The sequence below is a fragment of the Eriocheir sinensis genome, chromosome 35 (assembly GCF_024679095.1).
Source record: "Eriocheir sinensis breed Jianghai 21 chromosome 35, ASM2467909v1, whole genome shotgun sequence".
NCBI lineage: Eukaryota > Metazoa > Arthropoda > Malacostraca > Decapoda > Varunidae > Eriocheir > Eriocheir sinensis.
Genome location: NC_066543.1, coordinates 13366229 through 13385312, shown reverse-complemented (window position 1 = coordinate 13385312; position 19084 = coordinate 13366229). Strand labels below are relative to the sequence as shown.

Here is a 19084-nt window from a genome sequence, read left to right as displayed (position 1 = left end):
CTTTGCGGTATCACTGTGAAGAAAATACGTCGGTACTCATTTTCTTTGCTGTTCAACTCTTGTTCCTCCCTCATTCCTCTCCCTTGGACTTCCTCCTCCCTCCAACTCCTCTCCTCTCTCCCCCCCCCCCCCCCATCCCCCTCCCATCAGATATGTCCAATCTACAAGTTATCAAATTTTCAAGAGCAAGGAGGGCAGCTCAGGAGTAAACATATGCAGTGCTATAGTGGATGGGGATGGAGGTTGGGGTGGTATAGGGATGTGGTGGTGGGAGATGGACACCACAAAGCACAAAAGGAGAAGCCCGTAGGATATACATGGTTGAGGGAGACTAGGGGAAAATAATCCTCCACCAGATATTTTGGAGGGGGGGAAGGGGTGGCAGATCCATGGTGGAGTGCAGATGGGAATGGAATCTCTCGGATAAACAGTTAAGGCTCATTCTTCCCTGCTTGCCCCTCCCCACATTACTATGGTGACCCTTATATGCCTCAGCCCCCTCCTTGTCCCAAATGATCCCTACTAGCCTCTCCCCACACCATACATATTGTTCTATGTGGTCTTGCTTTACAGTTACTATAGGTATGTGCATACACACATACACTTATAATTTGTCAATCTTCAAAATGCCTTTTCTTTTTCCACATTTTAATAGTGGAAGAGCTCCGTGGGTCTCGAGAAAATGAGGAGCGGTTGAAAGGACAGCTGGCTGAACTGCAGCGCAAAGAGCAGTACCACATCATGAGACTCTCCTGTAAGGAACATGAACTTCAGGAAATGGGGGTAAGTGAATGTGATGATTCTGGGCCACCTCTGTTTCTAATATTACCTGGTAGATGTATATTAGCAATAGCTCTGGTTACAATCAAACATATTGAAAAAGATCATTTGTTAAAGGTACTATCTGTCAATAGGGATGCATTCAGGAAGTGTCCAGGTTCATTTTCAAGGTCGACATCAAACTGTTTGTTGTGTTCTTGGTTCTATATAAGCAAAGTCGTGCTTACCTAAGGAAGTTGTGGGATATGGGTATGAAGTAACATGATAAAAGTTCACTGTTGGAAGCCATGGAAATCAATATTTTGTTTCTGTCATAGAAGTTTCTTTGATGTCAAAGTAAAAACATTGTGTTAAACATCTTTTTAAATAATTGGCAGTAGAACTTTATTAATTAAAGAGAAAATATGGAATCGCTACAACTATGGGCTGTTCATTTTTCATATAAATGTCTTAGTGTATAAAGGTTGAAAAATTAAATATAGTATGAATCTCTCTCTCTCTCTCTCTCTCTCTCTCTCTCTCTCTCTCTCTCTCTCTCTCTCTCTCTCTCTCTCTCTCTCTCTCTCTCTCTCTCTCACACACACACACACACACACACACATCAAAGCAGAAGGAGAGACATGTCTTCGTGGCATAAAAAAGTTATTCATTCTTACGTTTCTTTTGTTACCCTTTCCTTCCTGAACCATTAATGTATCTTGTCCAACCCATGTTATGATGCATTCGTGTAATCACACACACACACACACACACACACACACACACACACACACACCGCCGTGACTGGACGTGGGAAGACAGAGCGAGGGACAGAAATCTGTTTGCCAGTCGAAAAGGTCCGAGAACAGCTAAGTCATTTAGAGTCCCGTCTCCTAGGAGTTCAGGAATTGAGAGGATAATAATTATGAGAGAGTGAGAAGCGATAAGTAAAACGGGGAGAAGGAGAGAAAAGAGATTGAATGTAATGTAAACATACATCTAAGATGGCGGACTCTCTGTCGGAGTCTCCGGGGGCCTAAACGAAAGGAAGAAGTATCCTTGGAGGGTTTTGAGGGCTTCACGCCATAATCAATGATGGAGCCAGTTCAGTGGAAGAGAATAGGCAAAGTAGAGAAGGACTGTGACAGGATGATGGTAAAAATGAGGAAGATGAGAGAGGAGTTTGGAGAAGTGATCCAGGCACTGGATGAGGTTAAAAAGAAAGATAAAGAGGCAAGGAGAAGGGATGAAGAGACAAAGAAAATGATAGAAAACTTAAGGGAGGAAATAATAAAATGACTAAGGAACAGCTGGAAAACCAGAAAGAAATAGCGCAACTGAAGATGGAAAAATTAGAAAAAGACCATGAGATACAAATTATGAAATGGAAAAGAGAGGAGTGTGATGGGGACAAACGAAGACATGGAGAAGATGAAAGAAATGATAAAGGGAGAAGTAGCAGAGAAGATAGTAAATGATCAGTAAAGTGTGGATGTGAGGGTAGAGGAAAAGATTAAGCATGTAGTCAATGATGAATTGAAGGAGTGGAGAAGTGAAAAGGACAAGGAAAAAACGAGCTCTTGTGAAATCCTAGAACAACAACAGGAACAGAGACATGACATAGAAAAAGTTGTTAATGTACTAAAAAATAGAGAAACAGTGGTGAGGGACATGGCAAAAAAAGAAAAAATGTGTCATAGTGTTTGGTATAAAAGAGGAAAAAAAACGAGTGAAGACCCAAAGGGAGAGTTATGATGGCAGGTAGAGCTCAGTGAAGGATCCAATTGCAGAATGGGATGTTGCATTACTTATTTTTTTTAGATCAAGGTGGAAACCCTAACAGAGACTCTATTCCCATTATTTTCTGCTCTGAGCACTCATCTTGCAGCGAACAAAGGGAACCCACACTAACGTCTTCGATTTGTACAAAAAGACACGCCAGTCCTTGTCGAAAGACCGACTTGGTCGGCTAGGCTGACGTAAGCCGATAAGAGTCGGTCTATCAACGTCCTTCCCTCCCCTTCATGAGCCGTCACCTGGCAAGGGTTTGTGGTTCCTCCTCAAAGAAACGTACATGCTTGTGTCCCCACCCCGGGGGGGTGACAAATGAAAAAAGAAAAGAAAAACAAGATGCTTGAATACCAAGTCACCGATCGTAAACCAAGGCGTTTTTTTGTGAGATTTTTTGCTCTTAAATCAAAACACTTGTAAACTGAGGTTTGACTGTATATATATATATATATAGATATATATATATATATATATATATATATATATATATATATATATATATATATATATATATATATATATATATATATATATATATATATATATATACACACACACACACACACACACAAAAGAAGAGCCTTGTCTGCCCTCATATGGAGCATGCATTTCATGTTTGGGGGATAGTTCCACAATAGTCCTTTTGGATGGAGTAGTCAAAAGCTTTTCATTTTATCAGCTTCCCTTTTATTGATAGTCTTCAACCTTTTAAACTGCTGCAGTGTTACCTCTCTATTTCCTATCGATATTTTCATGGTGACTGCTCTTTTGATTTTGCTAACTGCATTCCTCCAGCTGGTAAACTCTGGAGCAGTCTTCCTTTGTCTGTATATCTTTGCCAATGAAATTGCTTTCTAGAGGGGAGTATCAGTATACAGTAAAAGTCCTTTAATCTGGATTGCGCGGGGGTTACTGACCTTCTGGATTACTAGGAAGTGACCTCAAAATGTTCAATGTACACCATTCTCAGGCATTTACCATACTCGGCCTGGCAATCACCAATATTCAGTACCTGCCCCAGACTTTTACCACACTCTTTATGGCACATTTAAGCCTCACTTCTTAGAGATTAACTACAGCAAATTATCTGAAGACTTGCATTACGTGTCAACAAAGGACGCTCAGTCTGCGGCAGTCAAGAAGTGCCATTATCTTTCTCAACTCAAGGGGCTTAAACAAATAGAATGCAAATTATATGCTAATGAAAGCTTTCTATAACAGTCAGGTAGTAAAAATATGAAAAGGGTAATAAATATGATCATAAATACATAACTACAAGCAGCAGTAGCTTTAGCTGCTCAGCTGCTACACGTAAACAAGCAGATGGCATGTTGGCTGGGGCGACACTGCATTTCCCATTTTCTCTTTGGCAATGGTGATTGTAATATGCCTCTTCTTCATCCCTGTAGAAGGTGGTGTAGTGGGAGCCATTGTGGTGGAAGAATTCAGATAAAACCAAGTGATTTCAGGAGGCAACAGTGTAACAGCCAGCCAGCTGGGTAAATACACTCTGAACTGGTTGGATTTTCTGAGTGTCTATGTGGGTGCAGAATTTAACAGTTTGGTGCACTACTTACGTCTTTTTTGGTATTTTTCAATTTTTCCCCCGTTTTTTCTCAGTGGTACCCAATAACGCTAAAATTGACCCTCGGCTGGAAATTCCGAACCATCTGCATTTCCGAAGTATTGGACACTAGATTAATGGACTTTTACTGCACCTCTCCATCCAGGCTTGACCTTTTTTTGGCTACTCTTTTAAATGTTTGAGGAGTGGTGCCAGCTGGCTTTCATGGTTCCATTTTTTTTTATTTATCTATTATTTTTATCTGCTTCCTGTACTGTTAGAATAAAATGATACACACACACTAAAAAATTCTGGATACCAGCCTATGTGCATTAATGACAACACTAACATACTCCAAATCCTGTGCACTGTACTTGGGTAAATGCATCAGTATCAATATACTTAAGTAGTGCAATAATAGCCTCTCCCTTTATTAAAACTATAGGTACACCATCTCTTCCATGCTTTTTTTATTTTTTTTATTATTGCATAAAGAATTCACTCAAAGTCCCTCTGATTTTCACTGAGCCCTGATTTCCCATGAAATACTTATCCTCAACATATGTATCCTTGTGTTCAGCTGTGCATGTATTCATTGTTCACTTATTTTATGGAATCTACTATTGTAACTAAAATTTTCCAGATATCCTTTATCAGATTCTATTCTCATTTTCACTCACTGAGTGTTGTTGTTTTTTATTTTTACTTTTCAGTTATGGAGGTTCCATTTCTGTGGTTGACTTTTGTTTGCATTTTTCATGCAAACATTCTTAGCTGTAGGATAGATTCTCTTATATTTAAAAATCCAGACTAACTGTGATGCTAATATTACTCAGGCACAAGTCCAAGAGCTGAAGAACATGTCTGCTGGGGTTGGAGGCCTCAAGCACTGCCTACTGGACCCTGCTGTCAACCTACTCTTTGAGAGGCTCAAACGAGACCTGGACTCTGCACGTGCCAAGATGGAGGAGACCCAGAGTGAACTGTCAGCCTGGAAGTTCACTCCCGATAGGTGTGCCCCCGTGCTTAGTTTATTCGGCCACACTCGCCTGGTCCCAATAACTTACTCTGGCAGCTCTCATAAACAAAACAGTGACTGTTTGTTCGATGTTGGGGTCATGCATTCCCTAATATCAGGTTAAGTACTCAAAAACAGTGACTGTTTTATCAGTCAAGGGAACAGTTGCCCATGATATAAGATTTTAGCAATTTTTAGAAATCTGACTCTTAGTTGTCGAAGCTGGTATGTGCTCTCCTTTATGACTGTTGTGATTATTAGTCTTGTGCGTTGCATCAGGAATTGTGCTCTGTCCAGTAGCGATCAAGGGACAGAACATTTGTACTCGCTATTCAGTGAATTTAATGCGGGACCGTCGATACGTAATATTCTCATGACAGTGGCTGTCGGAATTGATTGAAGGCTGAACGAGGTAGCCTGGCCCTCCAGATGCAGTAATGCAGTGATGTGTCACCATCTGGAACATTTGTGAGACCATTGGCCATACACTCCCCAAATTGACAGAGTTGTGGATTTTGAAAAATTATGTTGGTGGGGGTAAGACTGGTTTTCAAACTTTTGAAAGCAAAATGACATACATGGGCATTAGAAACACTCTTGGGTGGTAGTACAAACAGACAGTCTTTGTGACAGCGGCTTGGTGTCTGTGTTAATACTGAAGGAGAAATGTGGGTGGCATCTTGGAAGTGACGCAGGCCATACATTCCATTGAACTTTCTGCCATAAAGCCAAAGACTTAATATAGGGTTCTTCATTCCAAGTAATCATCTAGTCCTCTTCTTAAAAAGTAAGTGGCAAATTTTTTTTTATATTTATTTATTTTTTGTTGTGTGTATTACGGAGGATATTCATCTGATGTGTCAGCAGTTACGTTCACACAGTAGCTCAGTGGGACTACTAAATGCTGTCAATGGTCTGTAAAAATTTATGGGAGAAAATGATAAACTCGCTGAAAACTTGTAAATATTTACTTATTTTGAAGAAGTGCTAATCTCTCAAAAGATGGTATAAAGTCACTGTTGATAACATAGTCTTGACCTTGCTTTAATGGAACATCAAATGGAAAATGTGACGAATATTGAATCAGGCTTACCAATTCCCTTTGGACATGTACATGTTTGGTGGTAGTATGATTCAATTTTATTCTGAACTTTTGGTTGGTATTCAAAGGTGAGTCCTTAATTTCTTTAGTATCCTTCACTATTATACTTTGCAAACATGGTGTGTTTGGGTTGAATTTCAAATATTTCAGGGGTTCACTCAACATGTTGACACATTTGGATTTAATTAATCACATTGTCATATCCCATCAATGCCATGCTATCATTTATTGTTTTGTATGCCTATATTTTCCACCAGCCTTCAGATGGGCATTACTAGGGTTTTGGGTTTCTTCTGACTCTACAGATATTCTCTAAGTCATGCTCAGTAGTGATATATATATATATATATATATATATATATATATATATATATATATATATATATATATATATATATATATATATATATATATATATATATATATATATATTCATTTACCTTCCTTTTTTATGGTCTAAAAATGTTAGAATTCATATAGGGAAATTTGAAAACTTTGTAGTGTTTTTAGGAAGACTCCTCTATCTTGTTTCACTGTTAGGTGTTAACCGAAAAGAAATTATTACCTATTACCGTGTTAAGTTATTTGTTTTGTTCTCACGTCATTTATTTTTATTTTTAATGGTCAGCAGCTAATACAGTAATGGCCCCCAAAATTTGAAAAAGGTAAGGGCGTCTTTGCTAATAATTTACTACACACATTACTTAGCATATTGTAAACTGATCATTTCCTGTCGTTAAAATGCAGGTTTCTGGTTTGAGCTGATGAATGTAGGTGTTTTAATTATTCGCTTATTGGAAGTTATGGTTAATTTCATGGTATTAGTTTTGGAAGCTATTAATTCCTTGGCATGATAATTGGTTCTTCTCATTTAGCAGAGGTTCATTTTGAGTTTTCTTCAAGTTGGAAATTCATTCATATTTTGATATTTTTCAGGCTTTTTGATCTTTGAAGTTGTATAATGAATACTAGTTAGTATTATTATACATTTATTTATTTTATTATTACTATTATTGTTATTATTGTTGTTACTATTACTATTATTCATTTGTTATTATTAACATTGCAAGTAGTGTGGTCAGAAAGTTATTCTCAAAGTGGCATTATTCTTGCAGTTTCTGATTTCAGATAAATCAAAGTAACCAGCAGTGGTAGCCATGTGATGAAAGCCCACTATAATTATGTTTATTATGGAACAGGGACAGTTTTCTATTTTAAGGGGTTCTTATTGAAACAGATCCAATATGCACAAAAATGCTTGGGAGGGAACGGCCTTCACGAAAGGAATGTGCAAATCAAAAAGAAGCTTGTTAACTAAACCCAGTAATCATTTTATCTATTCATCCATAGTAGGATGGTGATGATAAACTGAATGTGGAAGCTGCTTTTTACAGCCAGCTCTGCATTAAACAGTTTATTTCTCATTAGTTGTTAAAACCAGTGTCCTATTTCAGCAAGTCCCTTTGCTGCTACAGTATTCTCTATTTGACTAGTCTGCAATGCCTGTTGCTTTGGTCACTTACTTTGGCATTAGTTGTTTATAAGGAAAATTGCAGTTGAGATATTCACAAGGCAATTGTTAGGGTGTCACTCGCATACACAAGAATATAAGAAGACAACAAAAGGCTAGGCAGTCTGCACATTGCCCTTCTGAGAATGAATTATTTACTAACCCCCTCCCCATCCATAAATTGATTTAACCTCTATATAAAGCTTTCAGTTGTGTTACATCAAGTGCATGTCTCTGCTCAATTTCTTCAACTCATTCACCATCCTATTTATTAACCAGTTTTTACAAATCTTCCTGCACCTGACTTTATGCAGTTTATAGCAATTGCTGCTTGTCCTAACATATCTATTCAGTATAAGTATTTTATCTAAATCACCCTTACTAATCCTCTTCAACAATTTATAAACTCCATTAAAATCACCTCGGGTGCTGTCTTTCCCAAGAATTTCAGTTAAGCTTCTACAATAGGAATCATCTGATGAGCAAAAATGAACCAGAATTCTTGAGACTTTTGCACCTCCCTCCTGTGAGATTCCAGAAGGCTCTTATTCTCAAGTGATGGGGGAGGATGAGACAAACCAACTTTGTCATTCATCAAGGACAATGTGCTTTAATTTAGTTACAATTGCAAGGTCTACATTTCATCAGGAAAATATTCCGAGCTACTTAGTGTCATTTTATTTGCCGTAAATTCTTACAGTCTTGTTCTTTACAAAGAAAACAACAAATGGTATCTGTTCACTTTGTAGTTTACATTTATATTGATAATGTATGTATGTATTGAAAATTCTTATTTATCCTACAAGGATACTGTAAACTAATCAGTGCTGCAGCTGAACACAAGAACCTCATGAACTCATTATTAGCCCCTCCTGGCAAGTGCTTCTATGTTTTCCACTGAACTCACTGTTAAGACAGTTCATCTATGTCTTGTGCAGGAGGATGAATTCTTGGCAAGAGTTTGGGGGCGTCTTGAAATTCAAGTGAACCAGAACAACAAATGGCATGACTTGCAAGAATACACAAGAATTTTGGGTGAATTTTGCTTGCCAGATGACTGCAAATGGGTACAAGTGGATTCTCTTTATGCTCAGTTAGGAACAATGCTGCTTCCACTATGCTTCCATAAAAGTAGAGAAAGGGGTGTTAATACTCATAGGTTTCACTGATACAGTGTACAAGAAATAAGAGTATTTAAATGTGAGGTAAAACTGAATGTCAGTTGAATGAAGCTAGGATTGTCATAAACCAGGGCACACAGGTTTATGGCATTTGACATGTTCTGGACTCTAGAGAGTAGATGACAGGAACACCATCACAGCAAAATTGTCTGCAACTAATTTTTTTTCTCTGTAAATGTGTGTGTGGGTGTATTTACATAGTTGTGATATACAGGAAATGAGCCACACCCTTGAGTTTTAGACAGGATGATCTCCCTGTCCAGGCCATTCCACAATTTGGTGCTTATGTATGGAAAGCTATATTTCTGGATATGCTCGAAGCTTCTTGTCTGCAGTTTCTTTCCATGTTCTCTTGTTGCTCCATCATCTCAGACAAACAGACCTTTATCAATTTTGTCTATTCCAATCATAGCCCTGATGAGAGTGGTGTGTGTGTGTGTGTGTGTGTATTTACCTAGTTGTGATTTACAGGAATGGAGCTATGCTCATGCTGTCCCATCTTTCCAACTACTTCTGTCTAATTTGGCCTTAAATGTGCTTATTGACTTAGCCTGTACCACTTCCCTCTCCAGCCCATTCCAGACCCCCACACATCTCTGCGGGAAGCTGTTCTTCTTGATGTCTCTTCTACAAATTCCTTTTCTCAACAGTTTTCGATTTCCTCTTAAGTTTCTCTCTTCTCTTATCAAAAGGTCATCTCTATCCAATTTCTCTAGACCATTCATCACCCTATACACCACTATTAAAGCTCCTCTTTCTCTTCTAATTTCCAATGTAGGTAAGTTCAGCCTCAGCAATCTTTCTTCATAAGGCAGGTCGCTCAGACTAGGTGCCATTTTTGTTGCTGCTCTCTGTATCCTCTCCAGTTTTCAAATGTGTTTCTTAAGTGATTGTGACCAAGCCACTGATGCATATTCTAGTCTAGGGCATATCAAGGTCACAATTAATTTCCTTACCATGTCCTCATCGAGGTATGTGAATGCTGCTCTGATATTCCTCAGCAGGTTGTATGTCTCAGCTGATATTTTATTCACATGTCTTTCTGGAAACAAGTTTTCTGAGATCTTCACTCCAAGGTCTTTTTCTTCTTTCTTCTTGTCTAACTTATCCTTACCCAACTTATAATGTCCCTCTACTCTCATTCCACTCTTTCCAAATTCAATAACACTGCACTTTTTGGTATTAAATTTCATTTCCCACTTCCTGCTCCACTCCCACACTGTGTCCAGGTCTCTCTGGAGCAGCAAGCAGTCCTCCTCTTTTTCCACTCTTCTCATTATCTTAGCATCATCGGCAAACAGACTCATATAGTTATCCACTCCTTCTATCATATCATATTAACATATACTGGTGTGTGTGTGTGTGTGTGTGTGTCACTCAACAGTTGTTTGATCATCACCAGTGGTTTGAGACATGAAACTGAACCAATGGATATTTGTGATATTATTCATGAAAGCAATTAAGACACTCACTCACTCACTACGATGTTTGAGAATAAGTGCATTGAAGATTTTTATTGAGGCTAACATTGTAATTATTGATGGCCCTCGTAGAGCGCTGCATCAGTGGCGGAGCAGGGCCTGAAACCTCATCAACGGTAACGGTAACATGCTGGACTTGAAATTGCCAGTTGGTACGCTCCCAGAAATAGCTTGGAGCTGCACAGTGACAAATTAATGAGTAAGGTTCGGACCTCTCACATCACACGCTCCTGCTCATGGGAGACAGTAACTTCACCTGTCTGCAGAAAAACTAACTGAGGCATCAGCCTGCTGGTATGACAAGCCAAGTCCACCACAGAGCAATGTGTATATGTGTGTCTGTGTATGTAATCATGCAACAGCAAAATATGGGGCTGTTATACCTACTTAGATCTAGATGGTCCCTATTGCAGTTACTTTCCTTTTTTTAGTTAATTATTTGACTATTAATTGTTATGTTTACATTAGGAAGTAAAGAAGATTCATAAAATTTATAAAAATTGCCAATAGCATACCCAAGTTCCAACTTGGATATTACTGAAGCTATGACATACAGTGCTGCACGATACCTCTACCATCTTCACATCTTTATAACATTTATCACCCTCATTATTTGATCTGACTATGGGAACACTTCAAGAGGTCCATTACAAACTAACTGCTAAAAGGTCAGCTGTCTTCTACACATGCCGTGCTACCACTATAGAAACCTCATTTGGTATTCAATGCTTACTACTCATTCTGTAAACTGATAGTGTTTCCCATTCCTTCTTGGCTCAATTGTCATACATCTCTAGAATGTTCAAATTACTTATTTTCCACACACTTTCTAATTTCAAGACAGCACCAGTCATTGTTAGGACACTGTCATACTTGACTCGCATGAAATATGCAGTAGAGAGAAGCAATTTATATTCACTTTTGAATGCTATATAATTCATTGCATTTTGTAACACTTGTCATGCTGACATCTGCATTCCAGAGCATTTCCATTCACCACCATGTTTCAGTTCCCTCTCCCTCTCCATGTATTCATAATTTTTGTCCTGCCTGTCTGACTTGAACATCTGCTTCTACTGCTATGAACAGTCAGTTTCTAAGAGTTTTCAATCTTAACCCATCACTCCCTGGCTCCTGCTGTTATATTCTTAGGTATTCTGGTGCTTCAACTGGGAAGCTGCATCGCTTCCATATCATGACCACATTGTCAAGAAACACAGGAAAAACATGAATTAACAATCCAAGTTCAGTGTTTTCTTCCTTCTCGCTCTAAATTTCATTTTCAGTGGCAATGAGTTGTTGTACCAGGAGGGTAAAGTGGCTGCTGTTTACTTGATTGTGTGGAGGGAGTATGGGTAGCTCAATGGGTTTGGGGCCTGCCCTGTGACCAAGGGACTAGGAGTTCAATTCCAGCTCACAGTGACTCCTCAATGAGAGGGTTAGTGCTCTCTTGTAACCCTAGCAGAGCTCTGTGGTCTTAGCTACCTAGCTCAGGTGGTCTCTTTGGTAGGGGCACATTAGCATAATCATTTTGCTGGTAAATACACCCTTTTAAATTGCAGTGTCATACACAGGTTATTTCGCTGACAAGTATGCTCAGCAAACATTCTTTTGTTCAGCTGAAAGATAATTACGATAATTTCTACCATGGAAGTATCATCATGAATGACCCTGTTTCTTAGGACAGATGTGGAGACAAAGACCATTCCGCCATTTTGACAAGTGCTCTGATGAAAATATTGCTAAGTCTTAGTCCTTAACCATAATCCCCCTGTTTCATGAGAACTACTTCCCATTTAATCACCTTACACCTTGCAGTGAATACAGACATTTTCTTTTAATCCTCTTTTCTTAGGGGTGATACAGGAATGTACACTGCATAAAATAAAGAGTACAGTTGCCTTGCATCCAGTGTGGGAATTTGGTCTGAGATCATGTTGCATTGGACAAACAAAAGAAAATACAGGAAAATTTTGTCTGAGAATTTCTGAAATATACACTTGACCTTTGATTTCTTAAGACATCAGATTTTCCCAACAAAATCTGGGGTCTGGCAATTGTTGAACGTATGCTTGGTCAAGTCCGGGAACTGAAATAGAACCCAGGTAAAAAAAGTCTGGGGTTCAGCTAAGCTCCTGCTCAGAGAAATCCTACTATGGTTCATGGCACTTGATCCCCTTTTGTTTATATAAACAAAGTTATTTATTTTTTTTTTTTATATATACCATTTTCTTTTATTAACCCGGTAGCCGCAACGGGCCAAATTTGTGGCTTTACCGTGTAGCAGCGACAGGCCAAATTTGTGCCATGATATAAACCCCCCAAAATAGATGATACATAATCTGATCACAAATGCTTTGATATATATATTATGAAATGGTTTGTGTGAGGGGTGATTTTTTCTCATTTTTATTGCTTGGAGGGACCATTAAGAAACATGATCCCCGCTGCTGCCGGGTTAAATAAGCAAAATAATATCCCCATAGTGGGGAGGAGATCAGGGGGTGCTACCCTGCTCATTGTGGCCAGGTTGAATGCTAGTCGAAGCCTACTGGGCAGTAGTCAGCAGACTTTGCTACCTGTTTTCTTTTTTCTTTTCTCTGGAAGAAATGTCCTTTTGTCCATCCTCTCTCTTCCTCCTAGTCTCCTGATGGAAACTTTGTGTCAGTACTCGGCATGTTTGCATTGGTGATAACTTAAGCATTTATTTATTTTATTTATTTATTTATTTATTTATTTTTATTTTATTTTATTTTATTTTATTTATTTATTTATTTATTTATTTATTTATTTATTTATTTATTTATATTTTTTTTTTTTGCCTGATGAAAGAATTTCCCCAATGAATGTTGATTCAATTTATATGTCAAGTACTCATTGTGCAGTTTCAGCTTTCTATAGCAAGCTGGAACCATTGTGTGTCTGGAGAAACTTCCAAGGGCTGTAGATCATTGAGTTGCATGTCCAACCACAAGATTCTGATAGCTAATTACTTGTAATGATTTTATTTTATTTTGTTTAAATAATAAGTTTGTTTGGTGGGGCTCTTTAATGACCAGTTCTTCATTATTTTTGCATAGCTAGGAAAGTATCCCCATTAAACCCATAATATATTTACAGTAATATATTTCAGTTTACAACATACTTTTTAGGAACGTAACCATATATTGCAAGGGATTCCTGTATGTATTTATCAACTCTGTACATAAACATGGTCAAGGTTCATCAATTTAAGAAAATGAGAATTATATTTCTTATGTCAAAATTAATAGCATTTTCACCTAAGTTAATAGCTTCTTTCTGTGTGGGTGTGGGTTTGACATTGAGTTTAACTAAACAAGTTGATAAACATGATTCACTTGTCCATCAAGTAACATAATGCAGCAAGTTAGGCATATATGTTTGATTGGAGATGGTATTTTTATGCAGTACTTTTGACAACAAAGGGGAGCAGCTAATGACCAACTGTCATCATCTCATCTGAGGGAGTAAGGAACATGGCTGCATTGTCACCTTATGTACTAGTATAGCTTAATTCAGCAAGATTTAGATGGAAGTTCATTATGAGGTTTCTGGTAGCTGAGTAATTTTCTGTTTATTGCTTTTCACAGCAACACGGGGAAGCAGCTGATGGCCAAGTGTCGTCTCCTCATCAAAGAGAACGAGGAGCTTGGCCGGATGATCACCTCAGGGAGGCTGGCAAAGTTGGAAGGAGATCTGGCACTTCAAAGGAATTTTAGTGAAGAACTAAAAAAATCTCAGTCAGGTTAGTGGGATGTGATTTAAATGATAACTACAGCATTTAATATTGATATAAACTTTAGTTGTTTTTGTATATTTAACATATATTGTGTATCAGAGGCATGTTTGGAAATAGTTGATTGCTGTAAGACCATCCTTTGATAATTGCAAATAGAGCGGTACTGAATATATATACTTACATTTTGTCCTTACTTTTTCCTTTTTTATGCCCTTCTTTTTTTATTAACCATATTAAATACTCCAGATTATTATTATTTTTTTTTCCTGGTGGAAATGTTTTATAAAACCTATGTTTATATGTATATGTATGTATCTACCATAACTCCTTCATACGTACTTTGCACGTGCCTAGGCACTAGGTTGGTCGAGGAGCTGCTGGCTTTCCCTTAGTATTTACTTGTTTTACGTTACACTAGGTCTACATACCCTGTTTTGCCCAAAAAGCTTTGCTTCCTATGGGATGCTTATGTATATAATTGATACAAAACTTTTTAATAATATATTTAAGCATATCAAAGTTTTTGAAGTGACTTTGGGACCTCTTGCTTGTCAGGCCCCCCTTAACCCTTTCCTTGCGCGCAGTCTGGACGCGACTATCCCCTCAGGCGCAGTCGGGGAGCCCAATGGGGGGGTTCTTTTAACCTCTGTATCTCAAAAACTATTCATCACAGCTAAAAACCAAAAACACCACTGGAAAGAGGAGGTCCAGATCTATTGGAATCGGTTATGTATGCCTCTCTTGCGAACATACATGCACGTTCAGGGAGTGTTGAATGTTAACACTTACGTCGGTGCATGTGGGATGATCAGCCATATTGAGGTAACTGCGGACATCTCTTTTTCAGACTCTGGCAAGGGAGTATTACGAACTGCAATATTTACAACTATTTGGTCAAAGAATCAGTCAGGTGATAGGTGAAGCTATGCAAAAATGCCGCTATCTTGGGCAAGAACATTCACCAGTTACTCGTCCGTAGATTTGCCACGCTGGGCTGACATGATTTTCCACCAAATTTAGTGAAAAACCCACTCAATTGGCAATCCTGTTTTGTGAGAATTAGTGTTGGAACACACTCATACGCGGGAGATTTGAGTGCGGCTGGAGCTCGCAGCGAGCGTTTAACGCCACCAGCAAATACGCCTAACGCCCGCTGCAAGCATTTAGCAATGAAAGGGTTAATAGGAAATTATAGCTATGGCAATTACTTAGTCAAATTATTATTAAATATTCTGATCAACCAGAATGTATGTCTCCACAATTATTAGTATCTTCCTCAACCATCAGGGCCACCACCCCCATGTTTTGATAACTATAGTTGGTTCATCCAAGTCTGAAGTGAGCATTATCGTGCGCTAGCAACCTGCTGTCACATGGCGTGTCTGATTTCGTGGATACTGTATGCTAGCCTACACATAGTAAACAGACGTCAGTGTCAATAATATGCAGGCAGCAATAACAAATACCGTCAATTATGGTCGCTTATGAGTTTAAAAATATTAGCAATGTTGCAAATAGCCGTTTTGTTAATTTACAAGATCGCTTATTATAATTAGTAAACAGCCTTGAAGCTGTCCACCACCGAGAAAATTATCAGGCTTTATATTAATAAAACAGCTATTTGCAACGTTACTAATGTTTTTTTAACTCAAAATCGACTGTAATTGATGGTATTTGTTATTGCTGCCGCCTTATCATTGACACCGACGACTGTTTACTATGCGTAGGCTAGCATACAGTTTCCGCGAAATCGGACACGCCATGTGACAGCAGGTTGCCAGCGCACGATAATGCTCACGTCAGACTTGGGTGAACCGACTATAGCTCTAGCCTGTTAGAGATGTGAGGAGCAAGAATTAAGTAAGAGAAAGTTAGAGATCTTGTTCATGGTGCTAGTAGTATCATGGTCAAACGAATATTGTGGACAACATAAAGCTATATACAGGGCCTGGGTTCAGACTTTGTAACCTTTTAATATCTAGTTTTCAATTGTGTAATTTTTATAAACATCAAGTGCACAAGAAAACAGACACATCAGTTTTATCAGTGTCAGGTGTATCACCAGGTGGACATTGACTGCCACAGTTAAATACATCAGAAAGTGGCTAATCTAAGGATGCTGAGCATATTACATTTATTGCCTCTGTTTACTCAAAACTTTGATAATATGTTCTCTCCAGGCACCCTCCTATACATACAGCTGGTCAAGGCAGAAAGGTTTTTAGTTTTCATCATTCTCACAATTATGATTCAATCATTCAACCACTCCACATGTTTTGCTTTCATCCATACCACATTATGCCCTATAGTCAAACTTATTAATCTTATCTCATCAGCTTGATGCTCAAGTAGCTCATCTGCACTGTATCCAAATATTCTTGCTTATACTTGATTCCATGCCTCTGTTTCTAAGGTGGAGTTCATAGAATGTGTAATTATGCTACTCAGTTTTATTTGTGTATGATATTAACATATGTAATTTTGCAGAGCTTGATGAATTTCTGCTGGAGATGGATGAAGACACAGAGGGAATGCAAGGGACCATTTACTACCTCCAACAACAACTAAGGCAAGCTAAGGAACGTATAAGTCAACTGAATTCCCAGTTAGCATTGACTCAAACACCAGACACCCAGTCTGCTGATGAAAGCAGTGTACCGGTAATTACAGAGACAGGAAGTGAATTGATCAATGAGGCAGAAAGGACCGAGGAAAGAACATTGGTGCCTCAGCCCAATGGTGATGCACCCCATGATGAGCCTCAGTTGAATAATGAATCAACTATTGACTCAACTGGAGCGAATCAGCTTACAAATGGGCGGAAACGGACGCAGAGTGAAATTGATGATGGATCAGAATTAGCTGATAGTCAGGATGCCAGAGAAGACAATACTAGTGAGGTTGAGGGGTTGCCACCTCAGAAACGGACCAGAACTGACGGTGAAGAAGGTGAGGGGGAGGAAGGCATTTTGCCCATACTGGAGAATGGTGTGATGGAGTCAGAATAGAATCTTAGGCGGTAAGACAGGGATCAGTCCCAACCGGACCTTTCACTCTGACCCTTCCTATGCCAAATTTTGTTGGCCCACTCCTGTCTGTCTCTCCGGCCCAGCAGTCTGCACCACACTAACTGTCCAAATTTTGTATAGACAAAGTATCATTTTTGTATAGCTGTTTAAAAGTGGCAACTCCCATAAACATTGGTCTACTGTTTGGAGTTGGTTGGTAACCTTTTATGCATATTATGTCTCAAAGGTGCCCATATTTCCATTCCCCAAAAAGGGCCATTCTCCAGACAATAATATGTGGTTTCAGCTGGCACGTAGCATTTCCAGTTCTACAGTGCTGTGTAAATGCTGATATCCTGGAGTTTTTAAGATTTTGGTTATAACTGAAAATTATTAACTTGTTTACTATTGATAACTATGTGTATGAATTGAAAAACTGTCAAATTGAAATTTTAATACTTTCATTTACTTTGATCATGTCAGGCATGTATTTTAATTTGCTTTCTCAAGATGCGAAGGACCTGTTTGTACCAGTTGTGCAGTTGGATAGTGACAGCATTGCAAACTGGAAGTGTAATTTTGCTTGTGCTTGGACCCCTCCATCTCTATAGGAGTCACTTATTGTATACTTGGAATTCTTGTTATATTTACTTTATTTTTATCTTCCAGGAAAATTTTTATTGTACATCATAAAATCTCGAAAGGGAGCACTGTGAAATATACATTTGCTCTTAAAATATTCTGTTCCCTCATCCCACCACAAAATTGATTTTCATGCATTATAGACAGTTTTGAAGTAGTGTTCTAATTTTATTTATTTATATTTTTTAAGTAAAAAATTTCATTCCTGCAAGGTTGTTCATGTTGTATAGAACTTTCCATCTGCACCAAGGTGGCAAGGATCATTGAATTGTAAATATCAGGCTCCAGTGTGTAACACCATGTTTCACTCATCAAAGCTGCTTAATTTTTACAAGATGTGAAACTCCAGTTCTTGATGTTAAAAAATCACAATAGTACACTCATATACTAAAAGGAAACAAATATTTATTCATGTGTACAAGTATACAAGTTTCGAGGAATGTATAATTGTTTATGAGTTTGTAACTTGAATAACACTCAACGTATGTAAATTTCTCAAATATTTTATTATAAAATATACATGGGTCGATAATATATATATATATATATATATATATATATATATATATATATATATATATATATATATATATATATATATATATATATATATATATATATGCACACACACACACACTGAAAATTACTGTCATTAACAATTGTCATTTTGTTTTTGTTTTTTTCCAGAGAAGAGCCTTCATCATAATGTAACTGAGTAATCTCTTATGGAGGAGGAAACACTTCATCCTTTAGAATGCAAATCCCGAATATTGCTGGTTATTATTATGGCATAAGCAGTTTGACTTGTTACACATTTTTGAGAGTACAATATGATTAAAATTTTATCAATACATCATAGACATTGAATTAAGTTATGAAAATTCATGGCTGTGAAAAGTTAACGAGTGGATGGGGACATGTGCATTATATAAATGTTTTCATTTTGACCCCCTCCATTTTTTCAGTGCAATGTCCTTGAATGTAACATCTTGTTTCACAAATGAGCACAGTTCCAATTGCTCTTATATAACAGTAATAAATTGTTACTGTAGTTTGTGCTTCCAAGTGCAGTATATTATTAGAAAGAGATTTTAATTGTAATTTTTTCATTGTAGCAAATTTCAAGGCAAAAGTTGATCATGTTTCTTAACACCATATACTGAATGAAGATACAAAGCAATATAATTAATAGGAAACAAAGAGATTGCATATAGAAAACAGTGAACCAAGGCTTGGGGCAGGTACTGTGTATAAGTTGTAAAAGTTTT

The 19084-nt window shown here is 37.9% G+C and overlaps 1 protein-coding gene across 3 annotated transcripts in view; it reads left to right on the top strand.

The window, feature by feature from the left end:
- LOC127007435 (pre-mRNA-splicing regulator WTAP-like) overlaps positions 1–19084 on the top strand; it is a 30422-nt gene that overhangs the window by 10970 nt on the left and 368 nt on the right. For all 3 annotated transcript variants that reach the window (XM_050878442.1, XM_050878444.1, XM_050878443.1), the window contains exons 3-6: positions 656–783; positions 4951–5126; positions 14018–14172; positions 16654–19084. The exon at positions 16654–19084 is cut by the window's right edge and continues 368 nt beyond it. In XM_050878442.1, coding sequence (XP_050734399.1) covers positions 656–783; positions 4951–5126; positions 14018–14172; positions 16654–17174 — 980 coding nt within the window. In that variant the 3' untranslated portion in view covers positions 17175–19084. The remainder of the gene's footprint in view (positions 1–655; positions 784–4950; positions 5127–14017; positions 14173–16653) is intronic.